Source organism: Candoia aspera, chromosome 3 (genome assembly GCF_035149785.1).
Source record: "Candoia aspera isolate rCanAsp1 chromosome 3, rCanAsp1.hap2, whole genome shotgun sequence".
NCBI classification, from domain to species: Eukaryota; Metazoa; Chordata; class Lepidosauria; order Squamata; family Boidae; genus Candoia; species Candoia aspera.
Window position 1 is genome coordinate 166,444,667 of NC_086155.1, and position 19,602 is coordinate 166,464,268.

The window sequence follows — 19,602 nt, forward strand, 5'->3', positions numbered from 1 at the left end:
TACCAGTAAATAACCAGACCCCTAAATGCATCCCACAAAGTGGAAGTTTTAAAAAATTTAGATGTGATAATTGCTCTGATTTTAAGAAAATGTTGTGAGAATATACAATGAACAATCTAGTAGTGGACAACAGTAGTAGTTGTAGATACCTTTGAAAGCTATTGCTAATGATACAGACACACAAATGAGCAAACACACACACACATATGAATGATATGTGTATAGGGAGGACAGTAATGGCTCAAGTAGATTACTTTCTTTTTTATTACGGTGAGGGACCATAGGATACAATTATGAACCCCGGATTCATCTGTGCAATGAAGCAGCACAGTCATGTATTTAGATAAAGTTGTTTCTTTGTCAAAACTGGAAGGTAAGTAAATTTCAGTTTTCTTAACCCTTTTTGGGATTTTCCATGTGCAACAGAAGCACAGCACAATCATATAGCTGTAGAAGACAGTCCTGCAGACTATAATGGAACGCACTTCCACATATACAATTACAGCGTGTATAGAAATATAGCCAAAAGATGACATATTTAAAAAATAAATCAAGGTCATTGTTACACTAGTATTTAAATGAAATGGTCACAAGAAAGTAAAATTCAATAAATATTATATGTACAAAAGAACATTTCTGGAAAAGAATTATGAGATTGTTCCAGTATTTCTAATTTCTGAATTAATATAGAATTACATTTCCCTTCCTCTCTCCAAATCATGAATGTCATGAAGATTAGTACTTTCCCTGGGTCTCTTTAAATCAAATCATCATCATTTAAATAACAAATCACCCTGGAGATTTCTTTTGGGGGTGAAGGGGAGTGATATCTAAGTATTAGAAATAAATAAATGAAAAATACAAATTCACTGACTGATATTTCTGTCCAAACAAATCACTTACACCGTCTATTTAATGAAGTGCACATTTTGGCTGGCCCATTTCAAGCCTTTTAATAGCGTTCAAGAAAACTGGTGTTTCGGCTGTTTGCACTGACAATGTTAACACCTGCTCTTGTTTCTCTTGTTGCATTATATAAGGGAATTGAAGCCTCTCTTATTGGTCTACTTACTCCCATTTGAAATTGGCTGTTGATTAAATTATGCCATTTCATTCTACAACTTCTTCTCTCAGCTGACAGTGGCATTTCTTTATGGGAAGAGAACAATGGATTATCATTACTGGCATCCATGAAAAAATATTTTTAGATTTTAATATTTTAATGTCTACAAAAACATTATATACTCTGTGCTGTCAGATAACTTCGTGATTTTTGGACAATCAGATAAATGCGTTTTTGTTAATGGAAAAATAGTAAGGAATAAATGACTAACATTTATCAAGGGAGCACTGGTTAAGCTGTATTAAGGAGCAAAATAGCATTTTACATAAGAGCAAACAGGTTCTCTCAACTTATAGGGCAGTCTTTTGATTCTAGTATGAAAGTATAGCAAGGATCATTGTACAAATGCATGAGGATTTGTGATCATGTTGCAAAAATTTTACTATCAAAACTGAACTGCAGTGGAATGACTTTTGTTATCATGCTTCCTAGTAACTCTTCATCATGAGTTGAGTTTACATAAGTTCTAATACAATAGCAAGACCCCACACTGCCAAGAGTCACTTTGGAGTTGGGTAGTCCAGAAATTAAATACGTATATTTTCAAGATCCTCCATCTCTATATTGCAATAAAGGAACCTAGAAGAAGCAGCATTCTCTGTTGATTGATCCTTGCCAATAATATGGAGGGAGCAGTCAAAAAGAGATTCCTTCTGCTGCTAATTCAAATAATGCAAACAGAGCAACAAGAATTCCCAAGGTAAATGCACACCTTTGTCCATTATGGAAAATGAACCCAGGTCATTAATTCAGTTATCAATTATTTGAGGATACAAATTTTATGTTATGAGTTCAGTAATCATGAGATATTGTCCATCTAAAATTAATACCAAAATCTTAATCTTGAGTTTACAAAACAAACTTAAAATTAATTTGATTATGATTATGTCTGTGATTAAGATTACAGGTAGCCCTTGTTTAGTTACCACAATTTGGACTGGCAACTCAGTTGTTAAGTGAAGCAGTCACTAAGTGAAACTATGGCTGTGCTTATGATCTTACTTCAGCTTTTCTTTGCTTCACAGACCTGTGTAGGTCGTAAATGCAAGGATTGGTCGGAAAGTTACTTTTTCATCACCGTTGTAACTTTGGTCGCTAAATGGGCAGTTGCTAAACAAGGACTACTTGTATGTCTGTGCAGGTGCACATGCATTTAAGGACAATAGCACTGTGTACTTGGGAAAAAGTGAACATGAGAGTGATTTTCTTTTTGAGGATTCATGTCACTGTGATGAATATGTGCAGTACAGCAACTACAAAAATCATTATTGTGGTACTCCCACAAAATTGATTTTCCATTGCAGTTGTAACTCACTTATTAACCCTAACCTCAAGAAAAATACTTAATAGAAGCAGTATATAATCAACTCTTTTTGTTGTTCTAATGTAAACCATACAAATATTCTTTATTTGCTGATTATGTTTTGTAGCTTCACTAGACTACCAAAGCATTTTTCAACTAATTTTGTAATTATTCAGTTTAGATCCTTTTTTATTTATGTTGCCTATAATCAATAAGAAGACACATAAAGTCTGGATAACTTTCTTTAAAATAGTACTAGTTTTCCTAATTTCCTAAAGCCAATCATAATAAGATAATATAAAATCATAAACTATGAAACTTGTAATATGTATATTTCATGTATATTACATGAAAAACAAGTATATTGTAGGAGGAAATTGCATTAGTTAGACAAAGCAATATTCCCCTCCCTACATTACCTTCTCAGGCACATGAAAAACAATAAACGTCAGTTCAGCCATAAAATATTTAGAAGGCCAAGGAATGTTGGGAAGGTTGGGAAAAGATGCTAAGAGGCGAGAAAGAGCTCTGGCAAATAAGGTTGGTATAAGGTAAAGCCATGAAACTAACTCCATAGAAAGTAACTATATTTATATAATACTGCCTTTGTGTTTTCAAATATGCTATTGTTTTTGTAACTCTACCCCATTACCTCATAGAATCTACCCCATCTCTGAACCTATTAATCACTTGCACCAATCACATGTATATTCAATCATACTGGACAATCGTATGCATCTTTTAATTTGCATAATTCTATATAAAGTGGTTGCATTCCATCTCTTTTTAGTGTCCTTTTGCTGTCTCTGGTACAATAATACAAAATTTTGCTTCAAAGGAAGAGTGTGTGACTGGTTCCTCTTATCAAAGAATTTTATGAAGAGATTTCCCCTACAATATTTTTCCTAATTATTATATAAATCCACAGATGTAGTGGATAATTTCAGTAGAAAATTTGTTTAGATGGTTTTTAACTTCTGGTCTATTTTTTTTCCTTTTTGTCTGTCTGTCTGTCTGTCTGTCTGTCTGTCTGTCTGTTTATCTATCTATCTATCTATCTATCTATCTATCTATCTATCTATCTATCTGTCTTGATGATATGTAGTCATGCACATGCAATTGATCTTATTAAAGGCTTTGACAGCTTTTTGGCATCTTGGGCCCATCATAAACAGCAATCTTAACAAATAAAATAATATTTCTACAGCATTTGACTCACAGAGCTATTTTTGAACATACAAAGTCCTGCATATGTTTAGTGGGGACATATGATCTTTTGTTTCCTCTTGTGACATTACAGACTCCTTTTGGAACAACCCAACAGCATAAACTCAAGTTTTTAAGAAATGTATGAGCTGATACTATGACATGATAGAGGTCAGGCATGGAATGACTTCTAATGTGGCCTTCCAACATGGCCAGGAAGTCAACATATAAGAGTTTCTTTTATTAAGTGGTTGACAAGGATATAGTAAGATGGGTTTTTACAATTCTTTCAGAAAAAAGGTAGTTAGTATATGAGCCCTGAATGTTCAGCAAAACAGCTGTTGTGTGGTTTTCTCATACTTTTATGTTTTTGACATTTTGAGGTAATGTGAATAGAATCTGAGTGGATGGGAAGAGTAACCAGAGGACCACTTCATCATACTTAAGCACTTTTGTAATCTGTATTTCTCCAGACTGATGACTGAACATTGTGTTTTGCAATAATACTGTACTTATTAGATTGATCAATGTTGAGTAGATCTGAAACAGTTAGAAAACAATGAATTTGTAGAGAAAGAACAGAGTATGTGGGTGGGGAACTTAAATGTTCCCAAACTGACTTTCCCATACAGTATGTTTCCCACAGCAGTACCAGTTCTAACCCACTTTTTCCTATAACCATGCAGTACAACAAACAATAATGCTTATTATCAGGCTAAAATGTGTGTACAATATTAGTTGCTAATCAGGATATGAAATTCACAGAATTTTTGTTTCTAAGACTAAGGAAGTATACTACAAAGATGCCTGATTGATGGTATTGAATTCTGCTGAGAAGTCTAAAAAGAGCAGGTGGGGCACACTCCCCCATCTGGGCCCTGAGAAAGGTCATTGTCCTAACAGTCAGGAATCACGCTGAGACGAGGAGTAGGTCTCTAGTGTTTATTCCTGCTACATAAGACAGAATCCTAACAAACTGAAGAAGCGTGGGAAAACCCAGACAGATAAACCCCAAAAGTTAAGGCGGGTCTGATCTGTGTCTCTTTGAATGGCTGCTTAATTCCTCAGTACTACGCATGCGTTTTCCCCCCTGGATAGAGGCCCCGTCCTGCTCGCCATCAGTACTCATGACAGTCATCTACAAAAGCAACTAATGCTATTTCTTTCCCATGACTGGGCCTGAATCCTGATTGGAAAAGATCCAAAATATTCTGCTCTAGAATTCTTTGTAGTTGATTCCCTACCACTTTCTCAAAGAATGTTCACAAAAAGGGAAAGTTGCAGACTGGGCAAAAGTAATAATAACCCACTATTTCAGGAAGGGCTTCAAGAGAGAGAGAACCTCACTGCCTGCTTCAAAACAGGAGGTATTACACCCTCCCTCAAAGAAACACTAATTATCTCCCAGATCCACCCACTCACAACCCACCTAGTTGCCCACAGGAACCAGGAAGGGGATCACCCAAGGGCACAGGCAGCAGAATTCAAACTACTGATTCACTTTCTCAGGTTCCACAAACTCAAATGAATCCAAAATTATAGGAGAATATGCTACCTTGCACTATAGTGGATTCTGTCCAATGGACATCTAATGCAGAGCAGGTATAAGCAACTTTATCTGCTAAGAGAACTTCAAAATCATCTGATATGTCTGCAAGTGCTTTGTTCCGCTCATCTTTTTCTATAAGGGTCTAGGTTACTCTAAACAGAGTTGCTGAGTGGGAACCTGCAGGTGCAATAAACAAGAAAATAATTTGCTGCTTTATTTGCTTTCACTTCTGCTTTTCTACTATTGTTGCTTTGTCTTTTTAGTCACTTTATTCTTATATTCTCAGCTCCTTGGTAAACCAAGGAGATGCATGGGATTGATGACTGGTAACAGGCCTCACTGGAGCAATCTGATGTAGCGCTTGGGCTGCCTCCCTATTCCATAATCCACTGGTCAACCAGGCACAAGATGGAACTGCCTGCCAAAGTGCTGCAAAAATTCTCAATTTCCTCTGGAAATCCTCTTGATTCATTAGGCACCTGAGGGAAACTATTCTAATGGGCCCACTCTCCTTGTGGGGCTCCAAGGCATCTATGATTTGCAGATCTCAGCTAGGTATAAAACCAACTTGCTCCTCGCTAGAACCTTCTCTTGGATCATCCAATCAACAAATTAATCATAAAGATGGCTGGCAGACAGTTTACTTATAATACCCATTTTGGACAACATTTTTTCCAAGATTTTAATTGTTATAGACTGACTCCTCTATGGGAATTTGTAAGGAACAGTAAAAAGAGGGTGAATAAGAATGTCAACACAAGAGCCCTCCATTCAGAATTTGATTTTAGGAGTTCAACAGGAATGAGGTACCCCCTTGTAGCTTTACCATTTTGCTGTTGTGTGATAAGTTTGGAAATCTCTGAAGTGATGACTGGGAGAGGGTCAGAAATTACAGCTCATGAGCTGGATTTATTCACTTTTATATTAAATAGTTCATGAATAGGGCGAGGATTTCTATGACATGTCATATTTTTTCTGGAACCTTTATTTGAATTTATAAGTTAATTAAAATATGTTTTAGAGTAATCTGGTGAGAATTAGATGCTTTTTATTTTGCCTGAAAAGTCATATTTTGACTTTTTAAAGGCGTTATGTCATATTTCTGCTTAATTTTGTAACAAATGTCATATTTTGGTCATTGGTAACCTTCCTGATAAGCCAGCAAGTTCGAGCCAGCAAAGAAAGTGAGAATTTGCCTGTTGTTTTTTTCTTTTTCTTATTCGCTCCCCAACTCAGGGAGGTGTGTATGTGTGTGTGTGTGAGAGAGAGAGAGAGAGAGAAGTGGGAACAAAGGCTTCTCCCCTGACCAGGCCTGAAAAAAAGGTGAGAATTTGCCTGGTTTTTTTTTTTCTCATTTGCTCCCCAACTCAGGTGTGTGTGTGTTCAAGGTGGTGGAGTCATGTGAGAGCTGCAGTCTGATTTCAACATGCCTAAAAATAGATGTTCAGCGAGTATGAAATTACGGCATCTTGTTCAAGAATTTGGGGAGCAGATTTTCAGTAGTGATGGTGATATTTTGTTTTGTAAATCATGTGAAGTTAAGGTATCGGCCCAAAAGCATTTTAATATTCAACAACATTGTGACACCGCAAAACACAAGAGTTGTTTAGCAAGATTTACCTTCACTGAGAAAAGGCAACGTCTCCTTTTTGAGAGAGCTTCTTCTTCAACTGCAGGTTCATCAAATACCCAGTCAGAATTTTGTAAGGATCTCTGTACAGTGATGGTTACTTCAAATATTCCCTTAAGGAAATTAGGTAGTGGTAGCCTCAGGCATTTTTTGGAGAAGTACACCAGTCACCCGATTCCAAATGAATCAACTGTAAGGAAAAATTACATCTCTGCCTATGAAGATGTGTTAGGAAAGAGAAGATCTGCTGTTGACAACAATAGGATATGGGTTTCAATAGATGAAACAAGTGATGTAAATGGAAGATATGTAGCCAACGTTGTTATTGGCACTCTGAAATGTGACAAGCCTGGTGAAGCATTTCTTCTAACATGTGAAACTCTACAAAATGTAAACGATTCCACTACTGCTATGCTCTTTGACGATTCTATGAAACTACTCTGGCCGGATGGTGTAAAAAGGGAAATATCCTTCTCTTTGTAACAGATGCTGCTCCATACATGACTAAAGCAGCCAAGGGACTTCCTTATCCAAAAATGATCCATATCACATGCCTTGCACATGGTTTACACAGAGTGGTCGAAGAGATTCGAAGCAACTATCCTGATGTAGATAATTTTGAATGGGAAAAAAATGTTCATTAAAGCTCCACTTCGAGTACAAAAGTTCAAAGAAATTGCTCCTACTTCGGCTTTCCTTCCCCAACCTGTTGTGACAATTTGGCGTACTTGGCTGGATGCGGCTATGTATTCTTTCACAAATTATGCTTCCATGCAGCAGATAGTTAAAGAATTTGACTGTTGTGAATCTTCCTCTATCAAGATTATGCAAGATACCTCTTCTGAAACCTTGGCTGGAAACTTAGCATATATAGGATCTCATTTCAGTGGATTATCAAGAGCAATCACCTGCCTTGAAACTGTAGGAATGGAACTTAGTGATGCACAGAACATTGTAAAACAAACTGAGAGTGATTTAAAGCAAGCAAAGGGGGAAGTGGCCGAAAAAATTAGTGATAAACTACAAAGAGTGCTGCAATCTAATCTGGGTTATTCAACACTTTGTAAAATAAGGAAATGGACTCAAAGCAAAATTTGAAGACTTCGAGCCAGAAGTTTCTCCAGATGAGTTTGCTTTTTTCAAATTTGTTCCTATAACCTCTTGTGATGTCAGAGTTTCTCCAGATACAAGAACATACTGGTGGACAACAGGAGTTTTGAGCTTGATAACCTCAAGATGCACGTGGTCATCCAATGCAATTCTGCTGTTAATGAAAACTAATCTAGGGATGACCATTTTACTTTCAAAATGTTCTAAAGTGCTAGTCCTTTAATACTAGCACTTCTGCACTGGAAGTGAAGAATAAACCTTTTAATTTGTGTGTGTTTGTGTGTGTGTGTAAGCACAGATTTTTAAAAATTGGGTTCTAATTTCAGAAAAATTGTAAAGTCATATCTTTGCTTTAAAAGTCATATTTTTTGCTTAATTGGTCATATTTAAACGGTTTTAAGGTCATAAATGCTTGCATATTTCTAACATTTTTAGGTCGTAGAAATCCTCGCCCTACTCATGGAAGTGCCTGACCCATTTTTCAGGCAGATCAGAAGTCCCCACCCCAGAACTAGATTTTTGGAGCTGAGTTGGCAACAAGATGCCAGAAGATAGTACAGTTTTTCTATCCTGGCCTGCTTTTATATATTTTTTTTCCCAGCTGACCATTTGCTGTAGCAGTTTCTTCTTTTTCAGAAGAGCCTTACCTATTTTTTCCAGGGCCAAATCAGCATCCTGAGAGTGAAGTTTGCTGTTAAAAATGATGAACCTACACACGTTGCTAATTTAGCCTTAGTTACAACACATTCCTTATCAAGCCAAAGCCTGAACTTTGGAGTGAGTTTCTGACTGGGGTAATACTAGATTTTAGATGTTTCTGAGTATGATTGCTAATTTGTTGATAAATAGCTAGAGCTTCATAAACATCCTTCACAACCCTCAGAGATAATTTTAAATCAGATCCTTCAGAGATATTAAAAAGCTGTGAGGCTGTTCCCACAGGCTTGCTGGTCCACTTAATTTGGGAGTTCTGCACTCATGCAGTCTCCTTCATGCCTTCTGGTTCTGTCTGCATACAAAGTGTCAACAGCAAAAAGTGGGAAATGATCACTGTCAGGATAGAGAGCTACCTTTTCACTGGAAGGCAAATTTAAGGATATTATCATGTAATCAATCATGTTGGCACCCATGCCTCCCCCCCACCCCAAAATAACACAGAAGTTGCAGCTGGACCCAAAAGCATGGCTTGCATATTTATGGGCATGTTTTGTTGTGCCTAGATGATACCAGAGTTGTAATGGTTACCAGTTGGCTTCTGGATATAATTTAAGGTGCTAGTTGTTATCTTTAAATTCAATATGGCAATATAGCTTAAGAGCTGAATATATTTAGGGCCACCTGCTCCTCTGCCCATCCAGTAAGATCAGGATGTGCCTTGCATTGGCATGTGCCTATGCCAATAAAGTGTCATCTGGGGCTCTGTTATTTTCTCTTACATGTATCATTTTAATTATTTTATGCTAATTGGAAATATAAGCCACTTAGAGTCAGTTTATGATTGAAGCAGCCTATAAGCCTGAATAAAACAAACAGACAAGCAAACAAGAGTTCTGCCTCCTAATCACCAAGAACCAAACCATGGTATAGGTAAATTTAATAGCCAACTGCACTGATCTCTACCCCTCTTTTTAATTCCTTTGTCCTTAGGTAAGATCCAAACTGAGGCAGACTATCAGGATTGACAAATAATGGTATTTTCATTTGTGTAGTATAAAATGAAAAACAGAACAAAAGAACACGTGAGAGATATCATATTGTTTGACCTATGCATTTCAGTTTTACTTTCTGACATTAATTAGTAATAATAATTGAAAAGAAAAACCAGACATTAAAAAACAACACATTTTTATCATACCTGCTGTTGATCATGTAATGCAGCTTCAGCTCTGCCTTTATGGTCACAGAAGTCCATCAGCTGATTTTTGTCATTTAGATAGCATATTTGGAGCATCTGATACTCGCGTGCTAAATGTAGGTTTTCATCCAGTACATCATCCAGGGAAATCTAAGGAGAGTTATTCTAGTTTACCATTACAAACAATTTTTAAAAGTTACTATATATATATTTCTAGGTAAATCATGGCATACATCATTTTTGTATTATATAAACATAATGTATACTGCTTCATATCTCTAAACAGTAATATGCAAAACAAAAACAAAAAAACCCAGCAACAACCTTGCACATACAGTAGGTATGAGTGACAGGATACAAAATAATAATTCTACTAAAAAAATGGCTCTGAAGCAGCTCTTTAAACTGGTCATAAAGTCCCAGACTCAGGAATGGAGTTTTGTACATGTAGTTGGTACAGATATTTCTTACAATACTCTTGCGGTCCTTGCTGATTTATCAAATGTGTTTCACAGCATTAGGGCCCAAGTCATAAGAAAAAAGCACAATACAGAGATATTAATTACATTGCTTATAATGTAAAACTAGGTGCAGGAATTTATAGCTTAAGCTTAATAAAGGTTAGAACCCAACATTTAGAGAAACCCCAACAGAAAATGTTTTATTTTATTTTATTTTAAAACATTTGTATAGCCGGCCATCTTAAAACCAACTCTGGGCAGCTTACAACCAATAAAAAATGCATACAATCATAAAAACAGCAGTGATAAAACTAAAAAACAGAAAAACTTAGTGCTACAACTGCACATCCCTGATGCAACCGACGTTCTCACGTCACCCTGACCTCACTGTATCCCAGAGCCTTGGGGAAGAGCCAGGTCCTGAGTGCTCTTTGGAAGGCTAAAAGGGAAAGGGCCTATTGGATCTCAGGATGGAGGGTGTTCCATAGGATGGGACTGCAATGGAAAAGGCATACTTCCAAGGACCCACAAGATGGCAATTTCAGGGTAGGGACCTAAAGTGTGCTTGCCCTCTGCTCTGGTGCAGTGGGCAGATACCCTCAGGGGGAGGCATTCCTGCAGATGAACTGGTCCTGTGCCATGTAGGGTTTTAAAGGTAATAACCAGTACCCAGAAGTAAACTGGGAGTCAATGCAGCTCATGCAGCAGGGATGTAATATGGATGAACCCAGGGGTGCCCAACACTGTATATGCCACTGCATTCTGGAGCAATTGTAACTTCCAGGAGGTCTTCAAGGGCAGCCCCATGTAGATCACATTGTAGTTATCAAAACAGGAAGTGACCAAGGTATGAGTGATCATGAGCAAGGCCTCCTGGTCCAGGAAATGGCGCAATTGGCACACAAAATGGATCTGAGCAAAGGCCCCCCTAGACACACTGATAGCTGCTCATCAAGCAGTAGCTGTGAGTCCAGGAAGACCCCCCAATTACGCACAAGCTCCGTCTAGGAGGCGTGTAACCCTGCCTGGAGTCAAAGATGGTATATCACCAGACCCTGGAGGGCCAAAAACGCAAAGCCACTCAGTCTTGCCAGGGTTGAGTTGAAGTGGGTTCCTCCACATTCAGACCTTCCCAGTCTCCAGGCACTCAGTCAGCACTGCAACAGCATCACCTCTTCAGGTGTGGAGATGTGTAACTGGGTATCATCAGCATACTGATGAAACTGCACCCCATGCTGGCAAATGACCTCACCCACATGGAAGGATGGGTGCCAAGTGACAAACCATGCATCATGACATTATATGCAAATCCTGTGATTTAATTATGTCAGGACACCAATCTGAAAGGCCAGGGGTTGTATTTTGATGTCACTGTGCATGAATCATCATTTTTTGTCATTGTGGCTAGTAACAGATGCTGATAAACCAAGCAGATCTGATCTTCTCTGCCATCTCACCTAACTTTGGTCTTAAAAAGATTGTCTTTCTTCAGGAATACAGTAATATGAGGCACCATTTGTTTTCCACAGTCAGCCCAAATGGGTATCATTATGATGGTGACATTTAACACAAGCAGTTAACATTACTACAGTGATCTCAGTCTTGGTAAATGCAAATATTAAAGCCACTGTGAAAACAAACATTATTTGCAAAGAGCAAAGGTTAACATTTTAATTGCTAACTGGATAGGTAGATCATAAATAAGGTACTCAATATTCTTAAATTAAATGAAGACTAAAACATTTGAATAGTAAAAAATACTGGAAAGATTTGATCTGCTAATTGCCACCATTTGTTGTCTCCTTTAAGATTATGAAGAAAAATAAATGCTCAAAAGTACATCAAAAAAGCTTAGACTTTACTTCTAAACTAGTAAGAAAGGCCCAGTGAATATCGTAAAGATTTATTGCTAAGTATACTTTTATAGGATTGCACAATAAGTATCATACAAGGAACAAAAAAGCAAATTCCGTTGGCTTTTCCCTATCATCTATCTATTAGGGAACAAATTTAAATTTTTGCTCATTTGTTGTATGTGATGTAGATATCTTCAGTCAAGAAATCACTATTCTGTGGGCAATAATTTAGTGTTCCAGCATTAAAATTTCATTCACTTATATATTTATTTAATCAATTTATATAACTGTCCATCTCAGTATATGACTCTGAGTGGCTGAAAAATTTAAAAAAATAAAAATATATACAAATACAGAATAAAACAAGAAATAAAACATATAGCAGTTGGAGAATCATAAAAAAGCCCTCAGCACAGTCAGGAAACAGGCTCAATCACATACCCAGGGTCACAGGCTCAAGTACAGAACCTGGTCTTCAAGGCCCCATGGAAGGCCAGGAGGCTTGGGCCAACCAAATATCTGGAGGGATGATGTTCCAGAAGGCAGGTGACAGGCAGAAAAGGGTCTCCTTCAGGTCCCTGCCAGCTGACTGATGGTACCCACAGCATGCCCCACCTGCCAGATCCAATAGGACAGGTAGAGACAACCAGGAAGAGATGGTCCTGTAAGTAACCCAGCCCCATGCCATATAGGGCTTTAAAGGTAACGACCAATACCTTGAATTGCACCTGGAAACAAACTGACAGCCAGTGCAGCTCATGGAGCAGTGGTGTCATATGCACTGAATAACCGGCACCATTAATTGTCTACACCACCACATTTTGCACCAACTGAAGCTTCCGAATGCACTTCAAGGGAAGCCCTATGTAGAGCACATCGCAGCAATCCAATTGGGAGGTCACCAGGGCATGAGTGACCATGAGTTGGGCCTCCTGGACCAGGAATGGGTACAAATGATGCACAACACAAAGCTATGCAAAGGCCATCCTAGGATCCTGATAGAAAGTATAATCCTAATATGGTCACTGTTGCTTGACGAGTTATGCAAAATGTGATTGTCAAGTTGTCTTGGATGTATACTATACTGCATAAGGCTGTAACATCATCAACAAAACTTTATTTGTAATATTTGTGATCCTTTGAACAGATTTCTGTCTACCACTTAATAGATTTAAAGTCACTTCACAGAATGAAAGGAATTGTTCAATGACGCTTTTTAATTTTTTTGTGGGACTGGTTTTGTTTTTTGTTTTTGTTTTTTTGGCATTTATGTTGTCCAGACCTAATTATTTAATTCTGCAAAATATGACACTTCTTGTCCCATATAAGAAGCTCTGACAATGTTTAGGTGATAGTGGGGAAGTTGCTGAGGGGAAAAAAAAACAGGCTCCCCTTTTAACCTAAGTGCCTCCTTTCCTTTCTGCTATTAGTTTCGCTCAGGCAAATATACTGGTGGTGGTCATAACAGTTTCAGGGTTAGCCAGCAGAGGTGAGAGTGCTGTCCAGTGCATTAAATAGTGTGCCAAATGTATGGTTATCTGCCTGTGGGCATAAGCTGTGGATTTATACTCAATGCAATGAACTCCTAACTCTCAGGGAACAAGCCTGTTCCTTTGAAATCAAGGTGGTTATGCTCAAGATGTGTGAGAAAAGACCTTTCAGGATGTGAACACTTCTTCCAGCTGCCAATATATGATAGCTCTGTGAGCAACGATATTGGAGAAGGAAAACATCATTTTCAGGTTAATGAAAATGTTCCTGCAGGAGGGATCTAATCCTTGAGAGATGAAGGCATATTCTTTCATTCTGAGCACTAGAAACACAAAAATGGATGGGTTTGGACATGGCATATACATTGCTTGGTGACTTGCCTATCTGCTGCAAAACCACCAAGATAACATCTACAGAAATGCAACCTTTCCCAAATGCAAGCCCAGCTAGACAGACAGAGTTTAGAGGTCTCAATATGTTGGTAATATTAGTGGAAACTGGGAGGGGAGGGAGAGAGATAAGGGTGGGTCAGAGTGATGAAATATTGTGGTGTTGTGACACAAGTCCCACCCCTTTTCTATGTGCTGATGAAAGCAGCAGGACCCTTCTAACACCACTGTATAACACAGTGGTGTCAAGGTAGAAGGGCTTAGACTGATTAGGCACTGAGGAACTTTTAAGGGCAAGCCAAATGTGTACAAGACAAAGAAACCAAAATGGAACTAAGCTGCTGGTTTTCAGTATCAGAAAAGTTCCAGAGCTGCTTTCAAGCTGATTCCCCTTTTCAAAGAGGACCCAACAACAACTTGAACACTAACGTTTATGTGTTTCCCTGCCAGTGTTAGAAGTCTCCATGCCAGTATGGGAGAATTGGACTGTTTGGCTACAAATGAGAACACATGTATAGTGGGTATAACAGAAACATGGTATAACAGAAAGAATAAGTGGAAAACAGTCATTCTTGATAAACTTTATAGGAAGGACAGGGAAGGGTATAGTGAGGGAAGTGATGCTCTTTGTATCACATAGGATATAAAATCTAATGTACTAGAAAGTATTGGAACACTGGATTCCTCCACAGAATCACTATGGATGGCAATATCTAATATAAACTAGATTTAAGGATATGCTATTGCCCACCTGATCAAAATGCAGAAGGTGAAAGAAATCATGGAGGCGTGCAAAGGAGAAGCTATTGTAATAATGTGGGCCTTCAGTTATTCTCACATAGACTAGGTACATTCAGGCTTAGGCTATGACAAAGAAACAAAATCTCTAGATAGTCTAAATCAAAGTGCTTTAGAATGGGGGAAAAACAATCCTTAATTTAATCCTAAATGGTGAGTACCATCTGATATAAGATGTAGGCGTTGGGGAATCAGTAAGAAAAATTCTGTAATGCAATGACATTTAGCATACATGCCAAGAGGAAAAAGAAACTTCCAAAATGAAAGACGGACTGATAAAAAAAAGAGGACCAAATCTTTTAATAATATAAGTATTATAAGTATACTATAAATATAAATGTTATAAGTATTATATTTATTTATATTTATAATATAATATGGAGAATATTTAAAACTACAGGACTCAAGCAACTTCTGTACAAGAAGAGGCTAGGAAAATTTGGAACCAATTATCCAGGAAAAAAAGGATGAAGGGCCATTATTACAGCATATAAAACAATGCATACCATGGCCAAAGCAGAGGAGGAGAAGTTTTGGTCCCTCTCAAATATCAGGAAAAAGATCATTCAGTGAAACTATTGGAAGAAGATTTAAAATCAACGAAGAAAACATTTCTTCATACTGGATATAATTAATTGTGAAACACATTACTATGAGATGGCTTTAAAAGAAAGAAAAAGAAAGAAAGAAAGAAAGAAAGAAAGAAAGAAAGAAAGAAAGAAAGAAAGAAAGAAAGAAAGAAAGAAAGAAAGAAAGAAAGACAGGCCTATCAAGGGCTAACAGTCTTGGAAACTCCATATTACCTCAAGGTTGAGGGTAGCCTGCCTTCAAATAACAACAGTGGCACAGGGTATGTCTCCACCTTCTGCTTGCTAGCACCTCAAAGGCATTTGGCTGATAACTGTGAGAAACAAAATACTGGACTAAGGTGGGCCTTGGCCTGTTGTTTCTGTGTTCTGGATGACTATTACTTAGATCAGGAAAACTACAATTAAAGGATACCTGCAGCTGCTTTGGAAACAAGAATACTGGTGGCTTAGATCATGAATATTTTCTATATTACCAGCATGATCATGTTTGGAATGGTGATCCAATGAGTTTATAATGGATGTAATTGTGCTATTTTACATAGGTATGTGATTTATTATCATAGAATGAGTTGCATGAAGTGTTTTTTGTTACATGAAGGAGATTATATAGGTATGATTTATTTCATTTAAAGATTTGAACATGTTGCTTTTGTGAAGAATGGTATATAAAATATGAAATATGTATTTATGGTCCACCAAATTAAATATTACTTGAGTATTTGGGATTATGATTAAGGACTACCATAATAAAATCTTAGAATAGCAATTTACAAAAATTGTACAGATATATTTTCTAGAACATTATTTTCCAATTTTAACTAATATGGTAACAAATGATAAATTATTTTCACAGAAAGCAATCCTGAAGGAAGACTTATTTGTCTTTACTATTTCCTAGAATACCTAGACCTGCTGAATAACCAAGGATTGCTGCCTTTGTATTTTTCTTTTTGTAAAATGGTATAAAACGTTAAAAATTAATTAGAACATACTCAGAACATTAGTCTCATAGAATCCTTTAATATTGCAAGCACTGTTGACAGAATTTCTGACTCAACAAAATTATGTTCTTTATTTCACTGATAACTTATTTTGCTTGATTGAACAACCCAGTAGCAATGGACATGGCTGACACCCAGTGGTCTTTCAGGTAAGATTTAAAACACACACACCCTCAAACATATTCATATACTTCAATTTCATACTTCAAAACTGACAGAATTTACTGGCTCTTTTAACTAAGATAATATTTTCTAGATATAATACTTTTTGTGGATTCCCTCTCTCCCCCCTGTCATGTTCACTGTTTCAATGTAGTTTATACATCGTAACGTTTTACATGCTATGGTGCTAACACGCATTTCTGTTTGGGAGGGAGCTGCTGTGAACCTGTATCTGTATCTGAATTCATTACAATGGAATGTGTTTGGGTTATGTGCTCTGTTCAAGGCCTTTTCCCGCAGACCATCAGAAACCGTTAGGAGCACCTGGGATTGTGAACTTGAGAAGATTCTACGGGGGGAGGGATTTCATTTGCACCGAGGGTTTTTAGTTTGTATTTGGTGCGCTTTTATCATTCTTTGTGATCCTGCACACTATTCTTTAATAAATCAGATATCTTTGAATTCCTGCTTATGAGTCTGATAGTGTTTTAGAATAGGCAACCATTACAGTTAGGCACCAGGAAAATACTCAGAAGCCTTCTGCTGTTTGAATTTTTGCTGCAGAAAATGCTGCAAGTATGCTTCCCAAAAGCATTAACCAGGCCAAATGCCTTAATTTTAGGGGTCTTTTATCAGTCCAAGGTGTTATGAGCCAAATAGCTGTGGTGACCACTTCTGCTGCCCTGATGATCACTTGGCCAAAAAAAACTTATAGTCAGAAAGCATGCCTCAGAGCTAGGTGATAATCCATACTGCCTCTACTGCAAAAAGAGCAAAAGGGGAGAAAAGAAGAGGGAAGGCAGTGCAGATTGTCTAATGGTCTTATTATTTAAACAACCACAACAATATTAAACCACATCAGGTTGAAGAAGAAAACTTCCGATACATCACTAATATAATATGTGATAGCATTTCCACATTGTACACATAAGAACTCATCTTTCTACCTCTGTCTGGTTCTACATTCACAGTCCTTAAACATGACTTAAAATTTCTACTTTTCTATTCATACAATGCAAGAGTGGAGGAAACAAAATCCCATTCTTTATCCCTGATAAGGAATAATGGATCTCCACTGAACCATCTTGATCACATGCCTCTAAATCAGATTGCCTGAAATACACACAGGCAAAAATTCGATCTTACAGCAAACTAGATTTTATGTACTTCTGCATTTATCTCTGCTATTCAAAGTCTTGTGCTGATTAAATTCTGCATTCTCAAAGGCATTTCTTTTTTCTGGACTCACCGAAACTGCAAGGTGTCATGTTCACTGTTCCAATGTGCCTGGTACATCGTAACGTTTCGCATGTCATTTGCCTGATACGTGTTTGATCTCAAGAGGGAGGAGGATTCCTTTTCGGGGAGTTGTTATCTCTTGGCTGCTGGGTTGGAATGTGTTTGGGTTATCTCCTGTGTTCAAGGTTGCTTTCCCAGGATATGTGGAAAACGGTGAACAGCACCTGGGAGGGAGGTGGTTGCTATGGCTGGGTGGGGGGAGGGATTATGTTTGGAGCCGAGGGTTTTTAGTTTGTATTTGGCGCGCTTTTCGTTATTCTCAGCTTTCTCTGTATTTGCATACTATTCTTCCAATAAATCAGATATCATTAAGTATCTGCTTGTGAGTCTGAGTATATCAGGATAGGCAATCATTACACAAGGTGAAACAGTGGATGGCCAGCAAAGTTGCTCCTAGTAGGTCTATTTCCAGGTATGGCGTCCACCCCTGGGGCTTTGCCATTGGATAGCTGGCTCTCAGCTTCCATAATTTCAACTACTATTGGTGGGTCATCCATGGTGCTGTTGATGTTGACCTGGGGAATCCTGTCTATCACCTCATCATTAGTCAATGATGGTTGGTTGAGAACAGCTTCAAAGTGTTCAGCCATCTTTGCAGGATCTAAGCCTTCTCTGTAATGACAGTTGTACCATCTATACTTAGGAGTGGGGAACTCCTGAGAGACTGAGGTCCATAGAGGGTGTTAAAGGCTTCACCGAACCGTTTCAAGTTGTTCCTATCAGCATACCTCTGTATTTTGTCTGTCTTGGTGCTCAGCCAGGCATCTTGCATTTTACACAGTTTATTCTGGACTATTGTCAGGTTTCAGCCCACTTCTGACTCCGAAAACGAAACTTATCCGGAGTCAGAAGGGGAAAACAAAACTCATCAGGACAGAGTTGAAGAAGCAGAACCAGGAAGTGACTCAGCAGAACGGGAGAATCTGCAAACGGGGATTGGACAAACTCCAGAGGAGGATTTGAACTCTCCAATCAGCGCTCGAGACAGGAGAGCTGAGAAGTGTGCGAATCAGAAAGCAGCTTGATTAGCTGCTGGAGAGAAAAGGAGCGGGAAGGATCAGCTTAAAAGGCAGATGCACGAAGAGCAAGCTGCCGGAGACAACCCATCCTCTAAGACTGCAGCTTTGGGAGAAGAGTCCTTACCAGTGTCAGAGTCAGTGTCTGCGGTTGAAGAGAAACCACCATTCGAGCTCCACTGAAGATGAATTGAATCCTGCATCTGCTGCCAGTGAGGAATCAGCATAGCCGTGGCCAGCAGCCTTTGCCTTGCTTCCAGCCATGAAACTCCATGATCTCCTCAGCAGCGTGGGCAAGCCTCAACGTTCTGGCACCATCATTTGCCTTCAGACCTGTGTACCTGTGCTTCACATGCTCCATTGTGTCCAGGAATTTCACACCTATCGTGTTCAGGATCTGGGTGCCAGCTTAGTCTGGGGCTTCCAGCCGAGTCCAGCCTAGTTCCAAGTTCCAAGCCTTGCTCCAAGTCTCCAGTCCAGAGAATCCAGCCTAGTCTGGGGCTTCCAGCCGAGTCCAGCCTAGTTCCAAGTTCCAAGCCTTGCTCCAAGTCTCCAGTCCAGAGAATCCAGCCTAGTCTGGGGCTTCCAGCCGAGTCCAGCCTAGTTCCAAGTTCCAAGCCTTGCTCCAAGTCTCCAGTCCAGAGAATCCAGCCTAGTCCAGGGCTTCCAGCCAAGTCCAGCCTAGTTCCAAGTTCCAAGCCTTGCCCCAAGTCTCCAGTCCAGAGAATCCAGCCTAGTCTGGGGCTTCCAGCTGAGTCCAGCC

At 38.5% G+C, this 19,602-nt stretch overlaps 1 protein-coding gene across 1 annotated transcript in view; it reads right to left on the minus strand.

Annotated features, from left to right (window-relative positions):
- CCDC178 (coiled-coil domain containing 178) overlaps positions 1–19,602 on the minus strand; it is a 186,156-nt gene that overhangs the window by 51,548 nt on the left and 115,006 nt on the right. Inside the window, exon 17 of the mRNA XM_063299961.1 lies at positions 9,777–9,926. Within this exon, the coding sequence (XP_063156031.1) occupies positions 9,777–9,926 (150 nt within the window). The remainder of the gene's footprint in view (positions 1–9,776; positions 9,927–19,602) is intronic.